At 42.1% G+C, this 18567-nt stretch overlaps 1 protein-coding gene across 2 annotated transcripts in view; it reads left to right on the forward strand.

Moving 5' to 3' along the window:
- Positions 1-17357, forward strand: part of LOC149469993 (C4b-binding protein alpha chain-like) — a 114807-nt gene extending 97450 nt beyond the window's left edge. Inside the window, exons 12-13 of one of the 2 annotated variants that reach the window (XM_089668331.1) lie at positions 11116-11213; positions 14258-17357. In XM_089668331.1, the coding sequence (XP_089524457.1) occupies positions 11116-11176 (61 nt within the window). In that variant the 3' untranslated portion in view covers positions 11177-11213; positions 14258-17357. The remainder of the gene's footprint in view (positions 1-11115; positions 11214-14257) is intronic. The other variant, XM_089668332.1, reaches the window with a different exon arrangement.
- Positions 17358-18567: the final 1210 nt, after the last annotated feature.

Below are 18567 nucleotides of genomic sequence, written 5' to 3' on the forward strand. Positions count from 1 at the left end.
TCCCTGTCCACGGGGGCCCCCCGGCAGAGTCTCCCTGTCCACGGGGGCCCCCCGGCAGAGTCTCCCTGTCCACGGGGGCCCCCCGGCAGAGTCTCCCTGTCCACGGGGGCCCCCCGGCAGAGTCTCCCTGTCCACGGGGGCCCCCCGGCAGAGTCTCCCTGTCCACGGGGGCCCCCCGGCAGAGTCTCCCTGTCCACGGGGGCCCCCCGGCAGAGTCTCCCTGTCCACGGGGGCCCCCCGGCAGAGTCTCCCTGTCCACGGGGGCCCCCCGGCAGAGTCTCCCTGTCCACGGGGGCCCCCCGGCAGAGTCTCCCTGTCCACGGGGGCCCCCCGGCAGAGTCTCCCTGTCCACGGGGGCCCCCCGGCAGAGTCTCCCTGTCCACGGGGGCCCCCCGGCAGAGTCTCCCTGTCCACGGGGGCCCCCCGGCAGAGTCTCCCTGTCCACGGGGGCCCCCCGGCAGAGTCACCCTGTCCACGTGGGCCCCCGGCAGAGTCACCCTGTCCACGTGGGCCCCCATTCTTTTCACCCTGTCCACGTGGGCCCCCATTCGTTTCACCCTGTCCACTTGTGTTCCCAGCAGAGTCTCCATGTACATTTATGCCTACTTCACATTTTCCCCTTACTTCAATATGCCTTTCCGCTAATTCTGCATACAGTGTTCAGCTGAAGACTTGCTATACCTCTCGGCTCCTTTCCCTCTTTTGCACAGGCACGCTGTATGTGGAATTACAGCGGTAAAAGACACTGACAATAACAGCAGGCCAGGAGCTGGGAGGTCGTGTAAACTCTCCAGCGCCTCAAGGGAGCCAATGTCAGGGGAAGGCTAGGGGATCAGATGCATAAATAGCTTATGGATAACGTTCTGGAGATGCAGCCCTCCTCAGATGGGGAGATCAACAAACTGGAAGAAAGCATACAGGTGACGCAAACACCTAGTGCATTATCCAAGGTTTATTGGATAAAGTATAAAAGGACAAAAAATATACTCACAAACATAGCATGTATGTAAAGCCTATAAGGCCATAGAAATAGCCACAAGGATGGCAGAGTGTCCGACTGATGGTGCAGTCAGCCTCTGACGCATTTCAGGGACAAATCCCTTTCCTCAGAGCTATGGCCAGCCTGAATTCAGGCCTAGCTTTATATTTCTGCGGCCAATGCTGCCTATAGCGAAGCCCCTCCCCTCAAGCCCAAAAGAGGAGGTGATCATGGGAGTTAATACAACCGTATATGTGGAAAATAACTAAATGGTACAGATATATGTTAAAAAATCCAAAATTCAATATTATAAACATAATATAATGGTAAAGTAATGAACACCTGTATACCTCGCAAGAAGATAAAAACAATTTAGGTGTAAAATGGAGAGCTGTAGGTAGTGTAAGAAACAACAGCATACTGTCACAGTACCTCAAAACGAGACCCACATCTTTGTTTTTAAAAAGTCATGGAAAGCGGAGTTGGTTTGTACACATCAAGACTGGAGGAATGACAAAAAAATTGAACTAAGATGGCCGCTGGAACGCACGCCAGCGTGGTTGTGCGTTCCAAAGCCGACAAAATTGCATTATCATCTCTAAGACTCATTTTAAAGCCTTGGCAGGCAACTCTTATTTGTACGCCAACAGCCACCACCATCCAAGATGGATCCAAAATGTACCTTTTTGGGGCAATTTTGTCGGCTCAAGAGAACCTGCATGTGTCTTGAGGACTATGATGCACAGAGCACCAGCCTCAGGAAGAAGTTCTTAGAGAAAGGGTATGCTGTAGCAACCATTGAACAAGTATATGTAAAGTATAGGGCTAAGTATTCGACTGGCACTCTTTTGGTAGCCACCTGTGAAGTAAAGAGAGAACAGCAGGCAAAATGCATTGCTTTTTGTGCTCGATACAACCCTAAAGCTTTCCATATTAAAAGGGTCCTTAAAAAGTATTGGAGTATTTTACACCAGGACCCCTTTCTTACCAATGTCATCTTGGAAAATCTGGAGGTAATCTTTAGGAAACCCAAAGATTACAGGAGCTTCATAGCAACTAATTGGGTCAAATGTGTCCAGACACCTTTGGAGCACCCTATTCGATCAAAAAGACAGCTACAGATGTGGAATAAGTAACTGTGGATGTTGCCAATTTATGTGGCATAGGAATAAAAGTAATGGGTAATGATGGTATTTCCTATAGGTCAAACAATTTATTGATTGTAGCTCACAATACCTTGTATATTGTGTCCTTTGCCCTTGCTGCCTCTTGTATGTGGGCCGTATTGCGTATCAGATTTGAAGAGCATTAGAGAAACATTAAACATGGTCGTGGGGGGCATTCTATTCCCAACAATTTTAAAGAAAAACATGATAATCCAGTGGGTCTCAGGGTTTTTGGCCTAGAAAGCATTCCCAGAGACATTGATATTGGTAGAAGATTTCACAGATTATGTCCGAGACACCTTTTGGATTCACCGTCTGGGGACTCTGTCACCTAGAGGGCTTAATGGATGGTTAGATGTAAATGCTCTGATCTATTGATAATACACTGGTTCCTCCACAAATTGGTGGTCTCCATTCAATATCTGTCACTTGTTCATCTCCATCTTGATATGCATTTATCAGTATTATGTTATTAATTTTATGAATTATATATACATCTATTTTCATATATAATTTTTGTTTTCAACATTACTGTGTATATTTATTATCACATCCCCCCCCTCCTCCTTCCTCTTTTCTTTTCTCTTTTTTGGGGTAGCCCATTACAATACAATTCCACACCCTTATTTAGGAGTGTCAACAGATTGTACCATCAGCAAAAGCTTATACCATGGTATCATGATACCTCATTATTGATACATTCTTGTCTGTCTTGTGGCTGCAGCACATCTCTGGTCTCTTCTGAGAGGCGTGCAGTGCCCCTGGTGATCTCCAGCAGCTGTTTTTCGGCGAGTATCAGATATGGCGTCATTATGATGCAATTCCGGTCAGTCACTTCCAGCCTTTGGGATGCACAACCACTCTGGTGTGTGTTCTGGCGGCCATCTTAGTACCATTTTTTTTATCATTCCTCCAGTCTTTTGTATAAATGTGCACAAACCAACTCTGCTTTCCATGGCTTTTTAAAAACAAAGATGTGGGTCTCGTTTTGAGGTACTGTGACAGTATGCTGTAGTTTCTTACACTACCTACAGCTCTCCATTTTACACCTAAATTGTTTTTATATTGCCAGGTATACAGATTTCCATCACTTCACCATTATATTATAATGTTTTTAATATTGAATTTTGGATTTTTTGGATGTGAACCTGTCCCATAGGAAATCATGTTAAATGGACTGTAGTGTGTTTCTGTACAACGCTACGGAAAACTCTTAGGTGTGAGCCTAGAGTAAAGGAATATCTGCAATATAATGGAAGAACACAAGGAGGAGCTTCTAGGTGAAGAAATGTGAGTTTATTAATAAAAAAAAAAAAAATTATCCACTTATATTTGGTAGAATTATATGCACCTTATCGTTCTACCAAATGTGAGTGGATATTATTATTTTTTGTTAACCACTTCCTGTCCAGACACTTTTACCCCCTTCCTGTCCAGGGCAATTTTCAGCTTTCAGCGCTATCACACTTTGAATGACAAGTGCGCGGTCATGCAACACTGTACCCATATGAATTTTTTACCATTTTTTTGAGAAAGATAAAGCTTTATTTTGGTAGTATTTATTCACTGCTGGGATTTTTTTATTTTTTTTTTGCTATGTAAATGAAAAAGTCAAAAAATTTTGAAAAAAAAAGTGTTTTTCCTATAAAATTTTGCAAATAAATAATATTTCATCATAAATCTTGGCCAAAATTTATTCCATTTATCTTTTTACTAAAAAAAAAAAAAGCGCCAAATTAGTTTATAACCAAAAATTATAATTTTTAAACATTTTTGTTTACATTTTTATTTTATTTTTTTATAGTATTTGTTTGTTTTTTACATACTGTCACCCTAGCAGTACAGTGTCACCATGGCCATGGTGACACTGTACTACTTGTGGGGGGTGATGAAGATTTTTTTTTTTTTATTACACTGATTGCTTTTACACCTATATAGAATGTAAAAGCAATAATTTCTCTTTCTCTCTGTCTGCATTCTTGCAGCCATTGAGAACTACTGAGTGAGCTGTGATTGGTCACACCTTGTCACATGGTACAAGGCTGTTGTGAATAGCCTTGTACCATGTGACCTCTGTGATCATTCACAGATTTCACACGTTGTAAGCAATGATATCACAAGTGACATCTTGCTTACTACTTTGCATGTAATCACTGATTGGCCAATCAGTGATCACATGATCGGGACCTCGTACAGAGGTCCCGTCCGACGATTGGTGTTTCACTGTGTCCGGAGGTCACAGCGGGCACCGGATCGCGGTGCTGCGCGCTCCCAGGGAGCGCGCACAAGCAGGGTGCGGGGAAGCTGTTTACAAACGGCCACCCGACCCTGCAGTGCCACCGTCCGGCCGTTTATATACAATGGCTGGACAGGAGGTGGTTAATAAACTCATTACACTTCTGTACTTCGAAGCGCCATATTGTGTTCTTCCATTATAGGCAAGCAGATCTATCCATGCCTGTAGTTATCTTCAAATCTTCACATCTGTGGCCATTCTAATGGTGACTGACAATTTTCATTTATTGTTCACTGTTAGACTAATCACTTTCATCTGATTTTGCTGGACTGATTTAAAGATGAATGCAACATGATGGGTTGGTTAATTCTGATTCTATTCAGATGATTTTGTGGAATATGGTGCTGTCTATAAATTATGAAGTTATCATTTTTAATTTTGTTTACTTTTCCAGTGAATTTCTAACATTAAATGTGTTCAGATTTGTACAGGCAGAATTATTGTATGTTCACATCAGACAATCTTTTCATTGAATAATGCAAAATTAATCCTGAGTGAAAATCACCACTACCTACAGCGTTGTAGTATAAAAAAAAATCTACAATGTCACAATATTTTCTTGTGCCAAATCAAAACACAAATAACTGTCAAAACAATATAAGCTTTCCCTCCATGATGCAGTCCATCAGTAACAATTTAATCAATTAATTTAAAAACCAGTTTGTGACCATCACCCATGTTAGAGTCCCAAAAAAATATTAAAAACAAAGTCCACTGTGTCTCTCTATGTGAGACAAAAATCAATGTGCAGATCAGACATGCATGTGTACCCCACCGCTCAAATGGACAGCCACTCACCAGCATGTAATGCCATTCATGTTTCAAAGATTGTCATAGCTTGCTAAAAGATACATTAATCAGGTGCAGATGATCTCCAGTGAAAGCTTATTTCCTCCTTCTCTCTTTCCACATAGGTATAACCATGAGACCATCGGGAATTAAACACACTACATAGCGTGATACTGCTAAAACCAGGTGTCTTATTAGAAGTAAATTACTCACAAAATTATCTCTTGGCATATAACATAACTGAATGAGGGATGCAAATAGCTTGCTTTATTTTTTAAGACACCTGTTTTATATGCCTCATCAACCAACATCTTACAGTATGTTCCTGTTTAAAGGCATGAGTTATGATCTGATAGCAATGGAATAATCTCTTCCTGATGAGCATTTTGTCTAATACCACAGTTCCCCCTCCCTTATCAGGCAAACATATAACAGTATTTTTCTTTTTTTCCAAATCCTCAATCTCTTTTTGCATATAGCCAGGGTTAGCATAAATACAGTTGTGACCAAAATTATTCAACCCCCACTGAAATTGAGTGTTTTGGCCAGTTTGACATTGCTTTTGATCATTCAGTCATCTTGCTTACATTTACATTAAAGAGGCACTTGTAGGTCAGACAAATATAACATAACAGTTATAATGAAATAACCACAAATGTCTTTTCTGTGCTCACAGCATTATCAGTTTTATTCAACCCCCAAGTGACATTCAATCTTAGTACTTAGTACAGCATCCTTTTACAGTTATAACAGCTTTTAAACGTGAAGCATAGCTTGACACAAGTGTCTTGCAGCGATCTACGGGTATCTTCGCCCATTCTTCATGGGCAAAGGCCTCCAGTTCAGTCACATTCTTAGGCTTGCGCACTGCAACTGCTTTCTTTAAGTCCCACCAGAGGTTCTCAATCGGATTTAAGTCTGGTGACTGCGATGGCCACTCCAAAATGTTCCAGCCTTTCCTCTGCAACCATGCTCTAGTGGACTTGGAGGTATGCTTGGGATCATTGTCCTGTTGAAAGGTCCAACGTCTCCCAAGCCTCAGGTGTGTGACGGACTGCATCACGTTTCCATCCAATATCTCCTGGTACTGAAGAGAATTCATGGTACCTTGCACACGCTGAAGCTTCCCTGTACCTGCAGAAGCAAAACAGCCCCAAAGCATGATTGACCCTCCACCATGCTTCACAGTAGGCAAGGTGTTCTTTTCATCATAGGCCTTGTTCTTCCTCCTCCAAACATAGCGTTGATCCATGGGCCCAAACAGTTCTAATTTTGTTTCATCAGTCCACAGAACACTATCCCACAACTTTTGTGGTTTGTCCACATGGCTTTTGGCATACTGCAGTCGACTCTTCTTATTCTTTGGAGACAGCAAGGGGGTACGCCTGGGAGTTCTGGCACGGAGGCCTTCATTACGCAGTGTGCGTCTTATTGTCTGGGCTGAAACTTCTGTACCCACATCTGACAAATCTTTTCTCAGTTCCTCAGCAGTCACACGGGGACTTCTCTCCACTCTACGCTTCAGGTAGCGCACAGCAGTCGAAGTCAGCATCTTCTTTCTGCCACGACCAGGTAGCGTTTCAACAGTGCCCTTTGCCTTGAATTTGCGAATGATGCTTCCTAAGGTGTCTCTTGGTATGTTTAACATCTTTGCAATCTTCTTATAGCCATTGCCCTTCCTGTGAAGAGAAATCACCTCTTCTCTTGTCTTCCTGGACCATTCTCTTGCCTTCACCATGTTTGTAACCACACCAGTAAATGTCTAGAAGGAGCTGAGTATCACAGTCATTTTAAAGCTGCCTAATTGGTGCTTATTATGCTTGATTGCTGCTCGGTGACATCCACAGGTGTTTTCAATACCTGATGGAAAGCACCTGTATGAACCTCTGTTCTTCAGAGTGGTAGTCTTTAAGGGGTTGAATAATTGTGGCAATGAAGAAACCACATAAGAACCATTTACTACTGTATTACATAAACAATTGATGTCATTTTAGTTGCATTTGGGTAGTTACAACGTCCTTGTAGGATTTGATTCTGAATACAATTCCAAATGTACACTATAGTCCCTAAACCCCTTTACAGCATTGGGGGTTGAATAATTTTGGTCACAACTGTATTTGTTACCATTTTCTCTGAATTGTTAACCATATTTTTAAAACCTCAGCGTAATGTTAAATACTATTTGTTGGGTAAATATAGACTCGTTCTTTTAACCCACTTTTTACTCCTTCCTTTGCAACCACCACCTTGACTCTAGAATTCAAAGGGTTTCCCAGAAAAGTTTTCTATATGGTTACCCAGAAAATATTTCTTTAGATTCAACTTACGAGTATTCATAAACACTTCATACATATTCATTGGCTTTTTTGTAGCACAATTAAAACATGAATTCAAATGGTTATAAAGCCTAACCATTTTATAACCTCCCCCTCCCCCCCTCCCTTTTCCTTACCTGAGCCCTAATTTGATCCAGCACTGTGCACGTCTGCAGTTCTTTTCTCCCCTCAGTTTTGAGTCTCACAGGCTATGTTGGGGCATCGGGAGTCCATTGGCTTCCGCTGCTGTCAATCAAAACCAGTGAAAAGGGTGAGGGGCAGAGTCCCGCTGTTTGTGTCAGTATTCATCTACCTTTTAATCAAAGTAGCTTGACTTGGGTTATATAAATCCCATCATTTACCATTCACTTTTTATGGAGTTGTGCAGAGTCTGTGAGGAAGCACTGACTATAGAGCAGCAATTGCTTTCCTTTCAGTGACAGGAGTTAATCCTGTCAGGATCTGCAGAGTGACTTTTATGTGGTTATGTTATATGCCAAGAGTTCATTTTGTGAATATTTTTACTAAAAACACCTGCTTTTAGCAGTATCATGCTGTGTAGTGTTTCCTTCTCTATGGTCTCATGATTATACCTTTGTGGGTGAAGGGAGGAGGAGGAAATGAGCTTTATTGGAGAAGCACCTGCCCCTGATTGTTGAAGCTTTGAGTGAGCGATTCTGATCTTTGAAAAAAGAAAGTGGATTTTTGTCTTGCATAAAGAACTACGGTAAACTTTGCGGGTAATAGTTTTTCTTGGATTTTACCATAGTTGATGATCATATATGTGTTTATAAAGGAAAAATTGTATTGTTTTATAATATTTTTGTTTTGATTTTGCATTATTGTGTTGGATGAATAATACAGCTGCAGTGGAACACTAGTAAAGTCTTTTTCACATATAAAAGATTGGGTTTCATTGTACTGAAGCACAGAGTTGGGTTTGTATAATTGTTTCATATATCTCTTCAAGCCAAATTGTTTACCAGTCATTTACTGAGACTGTAGCTTTTTCTCTCTCCCTTTCCCTTCCTCTCCCTCCCTCTCCCTCCCTCTCCCTTTCCCTTCCTCTCCCTCCCTCTCCCTTTCTCTCCCTCCCTCTCCCTCCCTCTCCCTTTCTCTCCCTCCCTCTCCCTTTCCCTCCCTCCCTCTCCCTCCCTCTCCCTCCCTCTTCCTCTCCCTCCCTCTCCCTTCCTCTCCCTCCCCCTTCCTCTCCCTCCCTCTCCCTTTCCCTTCCTCTCTCTCCCTTTTCCCCCTCTCCCTCCTCCCCCTCTCCCTCCTCCCCCTCTTCCCCCTCTCCCTTTTCCCCCCCCTCCCTCCCCTTCCCCCCCCCCTTTTTCCTCTCCCCCCCCCTTTTTCCCCTCTCCCCCCCCCTTTTCCCCTCTCCCCCCCCTCTCTTCCCTTCCCCCCCCTCTCTTCCCCCCCTCCCCCTCTCCCCCCATCTCCCTCCCTTTCCCCCTCTCCCTCCCTTTTCCCCCTCTCCCCCCCCCCCCCTTTTCCCCCTCTCCCCCCCCCCCTTTTCCCCCTCTCCCCCCCTCTCTTCCCTTCCCCCCCCCTCTCTTCCCTTTCCCCCCCTCCCCCTCTCTTCCCTTTCCCCCCCTCCCCCTCTCTTCCCTTTCCCCCCCCCTCCCCCTCTCTTCCCTTTCCCCCCCCCCCCCTCCCCCTCTCTTCCCTTTCCCCCCCCCTCCCCCTCTCTTCCCTTTCCCCCCCCCTCCCCCTCTCCCCCCATCTCCCTCCCTTTTCCCCCTCTCCCTCCCTTCACACGGGCATTCCGTATGTCCGGTTTTCATCTGTCCGTTTACGGATGAAAAACGCACACCCATGTATTTCTTTGGACTTGCGGGTGTACACGGATGAACATCTTTTTACATCCGTTAATGTCCGCATCCGTTTTTATGAACGGAGAAACACCTATTTTTCTTCCGCAAAAAAACCCAGAACAGACGAAAAACGTATGTCAACGGATTGTATGCAGCCTAGCAGGTCAGGAAAGGAAGGGGGGGAGCGAGTGCCCCCTCTAGAACCATACCAGGACAAATGTGCCCCCCAAAGCACCTTGTTCCCATGTTGATGGGGACAAGGGCCTCTTCCCCACAACCCTGGGCTGTGGTTTTGGGGGTCTGCGGGCAGGGGGCTTATCGGAATTTGGAAGCCCAATTTAGCAAGGGGGCCCCCAGATACCGCCCCCCCCCCCCCCCATGTGAATGAGTATGGGATGCATGGTCCCGCTACTCATTCACAAAAAAAGTGTAGTGTGAAAAAAGACAGGAGGCAGTCTTTGACAAGTCCTTTATTAAAAGAAGGAAAATAAAAGAATGTCCAGCGAAGTAGATCCAACGTCAATCACGCTGCCGCGGCTTGAAGAAAACAAGCAGACAAAAAAACAAAGGCTCCACTCCCAACGCTGGCTCGTGGCCATCTGTCCCCATCAACATGTCAACAAAGCACCCCCCCATGTTTGAGGGCATGTGGCCTGGTATGGTTCAGGGGGGCACTCGCTCGTTTCCCCCCCCCACCTTCTTTTCCTGACCTGCCAGACTACATGCTTGGATAAGGGTCTGGTAGGGATTTGGGGGGGGGGGGGGGCCCACACCACCAGCTGTTAGTGGGGAATCCTGCTGACAGCTGATGACTAAAAACGGATGGGAAAAAAAAGATGTGAACGTATGAAAAAAACGGAGCGCCTGTTTGAAAGGACCCTTACTGAATTCTCATGAGTGGTATAAAGATTAGCCTTGGGTTTTTACCACCTGCTGGTCATTATTCAGCATTACACCCCAGGTAATTCTGGTTTGCACACCTCAATTAGGATTGTTTAAATAGACTGTGGTGCATTCAGCCTTTGTCTTTTCACCAGGTCTGGCTTACTGCTCATTCTGTGGATTTACTTTATACTGTATACTGCAGCTGCACTCAGCTTGTTTATACCTGTCCTGATAATCAACTTGGTATCTATTTTATTGCTCTGATCATGTGGCTGAAGACATCATGCCACTTTTCTTCAGGGTTGCACCTCAGAGTCTATATCCTGTATGGATAATACAGAGGGTCCATGTAACCTTTGGTTATTCATGCTTTTTTGTATGGATATAGCAAACTGGATTATTGCTTTTAGCAGGTAGTTATTGTTGCTCATGCTGTTTGCCTCCAATGATGTCACTGAGGAAGAAAGTAATAAGATGTGCCCACAACTGATTATTGGGCATGTGCATCCTTTACATTCGGTTGTTGCTTACATTAGACTGTTCACATAAATGGATAATGCAGACCATATTGGCATCACTAGGATGAGAGCCACAGACACTGCCTAAGATAAAATTAGTTACATGCCTGCTGAGAATGTACCCCTAAAATCTGTTTTTAAACTGTAATTATAACAGCCTGTATATCATATTGCTAACATTATCATTACATTTTGAATACTTGGTTGCAACACATTCCTGCTTTTGTAGGTAAATATTCTGTCATTCATTACAATTTCAAATACATAACTCCTTAAAAAGAAATGTCAGTCATTATATTTGTTGGTGTGGATTTTTTATCCAACAGTAGATTTTTTTCTTCTTTATCCAGTGAATATTATTGTGACGTAAAGACAGACAAGTTTGCAGCATCTGTAGAGCCTGAGCTGTGAATCAGATATATAATTTAAAAAAAACCACACTTACAAGGTACTTCCATTCTTATAACTACATAAAAGGTTTAACATTGGTGTGCAGTCTATTCCACCTTTGTAAGAATGTCGCTATGTTGTACTGTGCAGTTTTCTGTTTTGCATACTAACATAATTTAGCAATTTTGAATAGAAGTACCAGAAACAAACCCCATCTGCTAGAAATCCTCCCAATGGTCACCAACATATTGCAATTGAAACTGTTTTTTAAATTAAGTCAATATGTCATCCCATCTTTATCTGAAATAGCAAGCTTCTATAATCCAGTTTTATAAAAGAAATAAAAAAAATAAACACTTGTCCTTGCATGGCACATTGAAATTCCAATATCTAAAAAAAATACTTCCTAGTTACAAAATAAAGTTTAGCAATGCATACATCCGAAATTCAGCAATAAAGTGTTATGCTGGCCATACATGGATCGAAATTCATCCAGTTCAGCAGGGACCGTGCAAGTTTCAATCCAAGTACGGGCAGGCTGGTTATGCAATCAATCAACTTGTATACAAACAGCCTGTCGGGTTTTTTCCCAAACAATCCATTTTGTTGGCTACACTGATCGTTGTAATCTGACAGTGTGGAACGCTCCCTGCTTTCAGAATACAATACCACAGTGGGAAGGATTCCCCCATCCACCTCGAATGTGAATTGGGGAATCAGATCATTTATTTGTTTATTTATTTTATACTTATGTTTTTTGCACAGCTCTTCTTTTACTGAAATCGCTAACTGAAAGGTTGCTCCTGTCAAGCCTTAGTTAGTTTTAAAGAAGATGGGGATTCTTTGTTTTCTGAAATTTTTATGCAATAACTATTGTTTTTAACCATCTCTGTGCTTCTGTACACTAACAGTAATGCAGGGTTTTGCTGTCACAGTAAGCCACTTATCTGGGAACTCTTGCTTATAGCATGTGTAGATGTTGATCTTTTTCACGTGGTGTAGAAAAAGGTCTAACGTTTGTGTTTTTTTCCTAATTAAAAAGGGATCATAGTTATCTGCTCTGTGCAACAATATTTGCACAGAAAGCACCATCTTCTGACCATCCTCCGCTGGCTCTGCCACCTTCTCCCTGCTCTGGATGCCTCCTTAGCAAGCTGAGTGCTCTTCACAGGAATTTGACTGACAGCCCTCCAATTCCCATTTACTCCAGTTTCTCCTGTGAAAATAAGAAGTGAGGGGAGTAGTGCTGGAGCCAAAGACAGTGATGGAGCGCTGACAGGAGCAGATAAGTGTTTAAAGATAGTGAGGGCTAGTAAATACAGCATTAAAGTAGGACTATAGGCAAAACTTTTTTTCTTTTTTTTTTGTATATAGCAAGGAAGGGTTATAACCCCTGTTAGATTTTTTTTTTGCCATCTGTGTCCCATTGCTGAGATTTTCCTTCACTTCCTGTCCCATAGCCTAGTAGGAAGTGAGAGCGAATCCCTGAAAATTAATGGAATTCCTTGGGGAACCCAAGGCCAGCAGAACTAGTATCCCCATTGGAAGATTTCCCCTCTATTATCTTTCTGGGGACAACCCAAAATTTAGGATTTTCTTTTACTTTCACTTTCAATCATAACAGGACAAATAGAGATGGTGAATCTCCTTAATGCGGGCACAGACAGCAGTCAAAACTGACAGGTTTTTTAATCCCTCTCCGCTCTATCCAGAACTAAGAAAAAAAAAAAAAAGTTTTGCCTTTAGTTAAACTTTGAAAATTTTGTTTACCTTAGACTTTAGAACCACTTTAATTGATGTGCACTGATACACTTAAATTTTACAGATACACTGGCTCAGACTTGGAATTGATAAATTCCACAGTACAGCACTGTGTTTTTGTAGGCTTGATTGAATTATCTGCAAAACCACAAAAATTTTCTGTTCACTTGTGTTTTCTTTGTTCTTTTCTTGACTCCTATTTGACTTTTAGGCTACGTTCACACTAACTTTGTCAGTAGGCGTTCGGGAAGTGTTTTTAACACTTCTCAAAAGCCTATGAAAATTCTACACATGACAGCACACAGTGCTGTTCACACTGAAGCGTTAGCGTCGCGGCAAAACTGACGTCTCCTGTCAAGTCAGGAGGAGTTGAAGCCTCCCATTCAAATCTATGGTGCCGCTCCTCAAACGCCTGGCAGGCGTTTGCAGGGCGTTTGCGGAGCGTAATACCAATTAACTTCATTATAGGCGTATGTAGTGCCAAACGCCTCAAAAACGCGCATAGGGCATTTGGGGAGCGTTAAAAACGCTTCCCAAATGCCTAACTCCTGTCAAACGCTATAGGGGCCTTTGGCAAGAGTTAGAAATAAGTCAAGTGTGAACGAGCCCTTAGGCTTCATGCACACTGGATTATTAACTCCAAGTCTCCTGACAAGAGAAAATCAGAGTTAAACTGGTTTGAAAAATGCAGCTTAGGTGAGTTTTTAAGTGCGTTTAGCAGTGTTTAGCAGCATTTGGTGTTTGGGAGTTTATTTCATTGGCCAGAATTTTAATTTATTCTGGGCATTGAAATGAAATAATTCTGAAGTGCTAGACGCAGCTAGAATTCAGTGCATTTAGGCACACTTGGCATTTTAAATACCAATAAACTCTGAACGTGGTTTTTGTGCTTTCACAAGTGCCAGTAAACTCGGCTGCCTGTACACTCCTCTAAACAACTATGTGTACATGGACACATAGGATAACATAGAGGAGAGTTCACGGGCTTCAGAAAAAACTCCCTACTGCTCCTAAATATCAGGTTAGCAGCTTCAGGTACAGGAGGCCTTAGGCAGGACATAAATTATTCTTTTTTTTTTTTTTTTCATTCAAACAGTGGGTTGAATTAAAGAAAATGAATTCCCCCATTCATACATTTGTAGTGGATGAGGGATCCCTTCTGCGGAGCTATAGTCGGTGGCACTGATCAAGCAAAAACTTTCTAACAGGCTGGTCCCTGCTGAACAAGCCGAATTTTGATCCAGTTTTACTCCTTTTTTTCTTTGTGGAACTTAGGCCTCAATATATTACTTTTCCAAAAGCTGTGTATTTTGTTACTAAAAATTTGTTACTTTGTTTTAGGAAGTCGCAGCCTGATACCCTTGTGCAGTATAGCAACTGCAACGCATAAATACATGAAGAGCTGAAGAAAATACCTGATGTGTCTGAATGTAAACCAAAAATATCTTCTATGCACTGAGCGCAATCATTTCTATGTGCTTAATTATGCTTATTTATAATGTGAAGATGAAATCCATTTTGAAGGACCCTACTGTTTGAACTGTCTTTGCTCGCATACAGCTGGCTATGTGTCAAATTTTATTTCTGTTAGATCGGAACCTTTTAAGTGTGTATAATTCAATCACTTTTTTGTTAAAACATTTTCTCTTTTTATGTAGATAGTGCCCCTCTGCATATCACAGCTGTGAAATGTCATGTTTTACCTTTTTTAATTTATTTTACTTATTTCTTGATTAGTTGTGTCATAGATTTGTTTCATACATTGCAGCCTCATAGTGCCTAAGATATCATGACAGAAGACCTTTCATGACTGTCAAAGCAGTGCTAGGTCTGGGGTAAAACATACCTATGTAGCATCAAACTTGGTGACATGCCTTACCTAGAAATATCAGGTAACAGACGGTGTCCTTAAGGCTTTAGGTTGCACTTACACTAGCCCTTCTAACCAGGCACAGTTCAGTTCTACATAGTGTGAGTGCTCTGAACCACACTCGAGATTGCTTGAAACAGGTGGGCCTGGGTATGGGTAACTTGTGTTCTGGTACGGTTTACTGCAATGTAAGTGCAAACCGTGCTTGAGCACAGTTCTCTTCATAGAGAACTGTGTAGTGAAACAAGGATCATTGGCCTTGTTTGTCAGGGGAGTGTGCCCAGGGAACACTTGTAAATGACACTTTTTAAATCCAGTGTAAGTTCAAACCATTGGAGGAGGGGGGGAGAATCAAACTCAAGCATAATTTGGTTAAAGGATAAGTTCACGTTTTTAAAATAATAAATGCACATCTTTTTTGCAGGTTAAAAATTTGTGCATTTATCAGCAGATCACTGGTGCCGTGCAGGACTCCTGCAGACTTGTCATTGTATCTGTCTACTCGTACCTCGTATGGGCAGGCTGTTGCACACTGACAGGAAGAGATGATGAAATACCACACAGCTCAACAGCATCATGGCAGTTCTTTTGAGAACTTAAGTCGAAAGCTGCAATGGCTGTTGGTGCTTCTAGTTTCACATTCACAAACCTCTGAATAAATGACGCGGCAGAGCGTGAGGATCCCCATGCAGCTACTTTATTTTTTTCTTTTTGATTTGTTTTTTAATTTAAATAGTGACAGCTAGTGGGAGAAGAAGATCCCCGCTAGCTGTCACTAGATGCTGCAGAGTGTCAGCAGCTACAGGGGTGGGTACATGTTACTTGGTCCACCCTAAAACAGGTGGAAAGTGTACCATGTTCCCAAAAGTGAACTTATCCATTAATAGTGGCCCAAAAGTGAGTACACCCTTATTACATGGCTGTCAAAATTGGGTATTCCAAGAGGTTTCTCATACCCGATACACCGTTGCGACATAGAAAATGTGATATTGAAACAAATGGTAAATGGTCCTCACTGCACTACATTAGATACAATGGTCTTGCAGGCTTTCTTTGACATTGTGGTGCTGCTTGTAAAGTGGTTCCCACGAGTGCAGTGCCAGAAGGTATGGGGATTTTGAAGTGCTAAGGTTGAGTACTGCTTGGCATTCTCCTATACAAGTAAAAAAGGCTTATCCCACTGGACATTGTTTGATGTATTATATTTTATGGGTCCTGATTGCTGTTGCAGTTAAGGATAATCCTTAGTTGTCAGAATTAAAATTTACTCAAACTGCTTATGCAGTTAATGATTATTTACCATTGTTGTTTGATTGTCCTTGCACAAATAAGACATTTTGGGGGAATTCATCAAAACCGGAGCTGATAGAATCTGGAGTAACTGCTCACAGCAACTAACCAGCTTCTATATGCAGCTAGTTCAGTTAACGGCTAAGTTCGCCTTTCTGAACATGTCACATCCGTATTTAGGGTGTAACATGTAACTAGTTCAGTATGCTCCCCACCTACCAATGACAGCAGGTAGGTGATCCTCTCCCTGCATCAGCTGCCACAGCTTGAAAACAGCACAGCTGTGCGGGGCTCTGCCAATATGGCTGCATCATTTAATCCGTTTCCTGTGAATTAATAGACTACAAGTACCGCCAGCCATTGTGGCTGACAACTTGTAGTTCTCAATGAATTATGAGGGTGCTGGCGAGTGCTCTCATAGTTCTCTGATCTACCTGCTCTAAAGTAACTGCCTGCTGGTATTGGAGGTACGAGCCAACAGCAATTTTGAGAATCTGCAAGTGCCGGACATTGCACCCATGATCTGCTGATCTTGGGGGCATTGCTCTGCAGGCTTCTTAACAAAAAAAAGTTTACCTGCACAAAAAATGTTTTGATAAATTCCCCACTGTGCACACTAAAAGGAATATGTTTTTGTACCTGAAAGAGAAAGCTCTGCTGCTTGCTCTATATTAAGGAAATAATTTAGAGAGCCGTTTCTTGAGTTATACTTTGGTTGATTGCTTTTTTTTTTTTTTTTTTTTTTAGGTACAATAATGTAATATTTCTCGGAATGCCACAGATTTCTGTGTCCTTCTGTTTTATAAGGGGTAATAAATGTGTATAAAGCAGTTAAAAAACACAATGTAAAAGGAAGCTTTTGGAGACTGTCAGCAGTACATTTCCTAGCTCCAGTTTGGATTAGTAAATCAACTCCTATGTCTCAGTGCCAAAGGTAAATAGGGTGTTCATTTTGCAAGAAAATTTTCATCAGAGCTTGAATTTGGTTAAATTTCAATTTGCAAAGTATACCCAATCACGTGCAAGGAAATAAAAAACGCATTTTTTTTCTTGCACATGATTGGATAAAGGTCAGCACAGTGTTACCTGCTTTACTAAACTTTGGAGAAAATTCCCTTACAAAGTGCAACTTCCCTTGCAAAGTAAACAAACCTATTTGCCTTCAGTAAATAATCAGCATAAAGTCAGTCTATATTACAGTAATGTTAACGGAATAGTAGATCATGTGCCATATTAAACGAGTAGTAAATAGAAGAGGACAATAAAAAGGTGTTTCTGGTTTTTTTCTGTTTAGTGTTGGTTTTTCTGATTCATATACTTTTACATATAAAGTATGTAATAAAATATTGTCTGATTATTGTGGGAAACTTTAGTAAACGTGACTTTTACCTGGATGCCTGTTCCGAATACACAGCTATACCCTAAATATTGGTATTAAATCCCTCAGCTACCGCCTTTGTGGTTTTTTTAAAAAAAAAAAAAAAAAAATCTGCCCAGATGAATTGAAGCTCGGCTGGTTCAGCAGGGACTGGGCAAATTTTGATCAGTCAATGGCTGTTCCCATTTGAAAGCCATAAGTCTAATAATTAACATTTTATAGTCACCCCTCCTAACGTGCAAATGCTACAACTACCTGAATTCACAGGAAAACTAGGAATAAATGTCCTCACGGAAAACTTGACTCCAGTGGATTTTTTTTTTTTGCATTTATTTGTAACTGATACACTGTTAAATGGGATTGTTTACCAGACAAATCTTTATGCTCAGCAGTTTCTGAGACAGGATCCAAACTACTATGGGTGATCTTAGGAACCTATATGCCAGAGTTTATTTTTGGGCCTTACATTAAAATGGACCTCACTAAAAAGCTTAACATTACATCATACTGGTCTACAAATCCCATTATAAAATGCCACTCTAGTCTGAAAGTATGAAGAGGACACATTTTGCTAAACTTTTTGCACTTTATTAAGGAACTTTGTCTAAGCAGCGATGAGTCCTCGTACAATAGCTTGTTTAAACTACAACTTCTAGAATATTTAATCCCTAAATTTTAAGAAATTTACATACCCAGCCAGGGCATACCTATTGACAAATCACTGATTAATTTTACTGGCAAACAAGGACTAAAAGAATACAAAGCTAGCAAATGTGCCAGTATACCATAAAACAAGTTAACCGCTTGCCGCCCTGCCACTGTGTATATACGTGTGCAGGGCGGCAGTGGAGCGCAAAACCACGTTTAAAAACGGGTTCCGCGCTCCCGACACTTTCGCCGGCAGGGGGCGCGCGCTCCCGCCGACCCGCTGGTGACACTATTTGATCCAGGAGGGATCAATCATTAGATTTGAGCCAGTGATTTCTGGCTGAAATCACATGATCGGTACCTGTCCTATCCTGTCCTGTGTTGACATACACACAGGGCAGGATATGATGTCATTCTTCTCTGCCTGGACACATTCCGTTCCAGACAGAGAAGAAGACATCCAAA

This window comes from Staurois parvus, unplaced genomic scaffold, assembly GCF_062004578.1.
Source record: "Staurois parvus isolate SC_StPar_1 unplaced genomic scaffold, SC_StPar_1.0 ptg000056l, whole genome shotgun sequence".
Classification (NCBI taxonomy): domain Eukaryota; kingdom Metazoa; phylum Chordata; class Amphibia; order Anura; family Ranidae; genus Staurois; species Staurois parvus.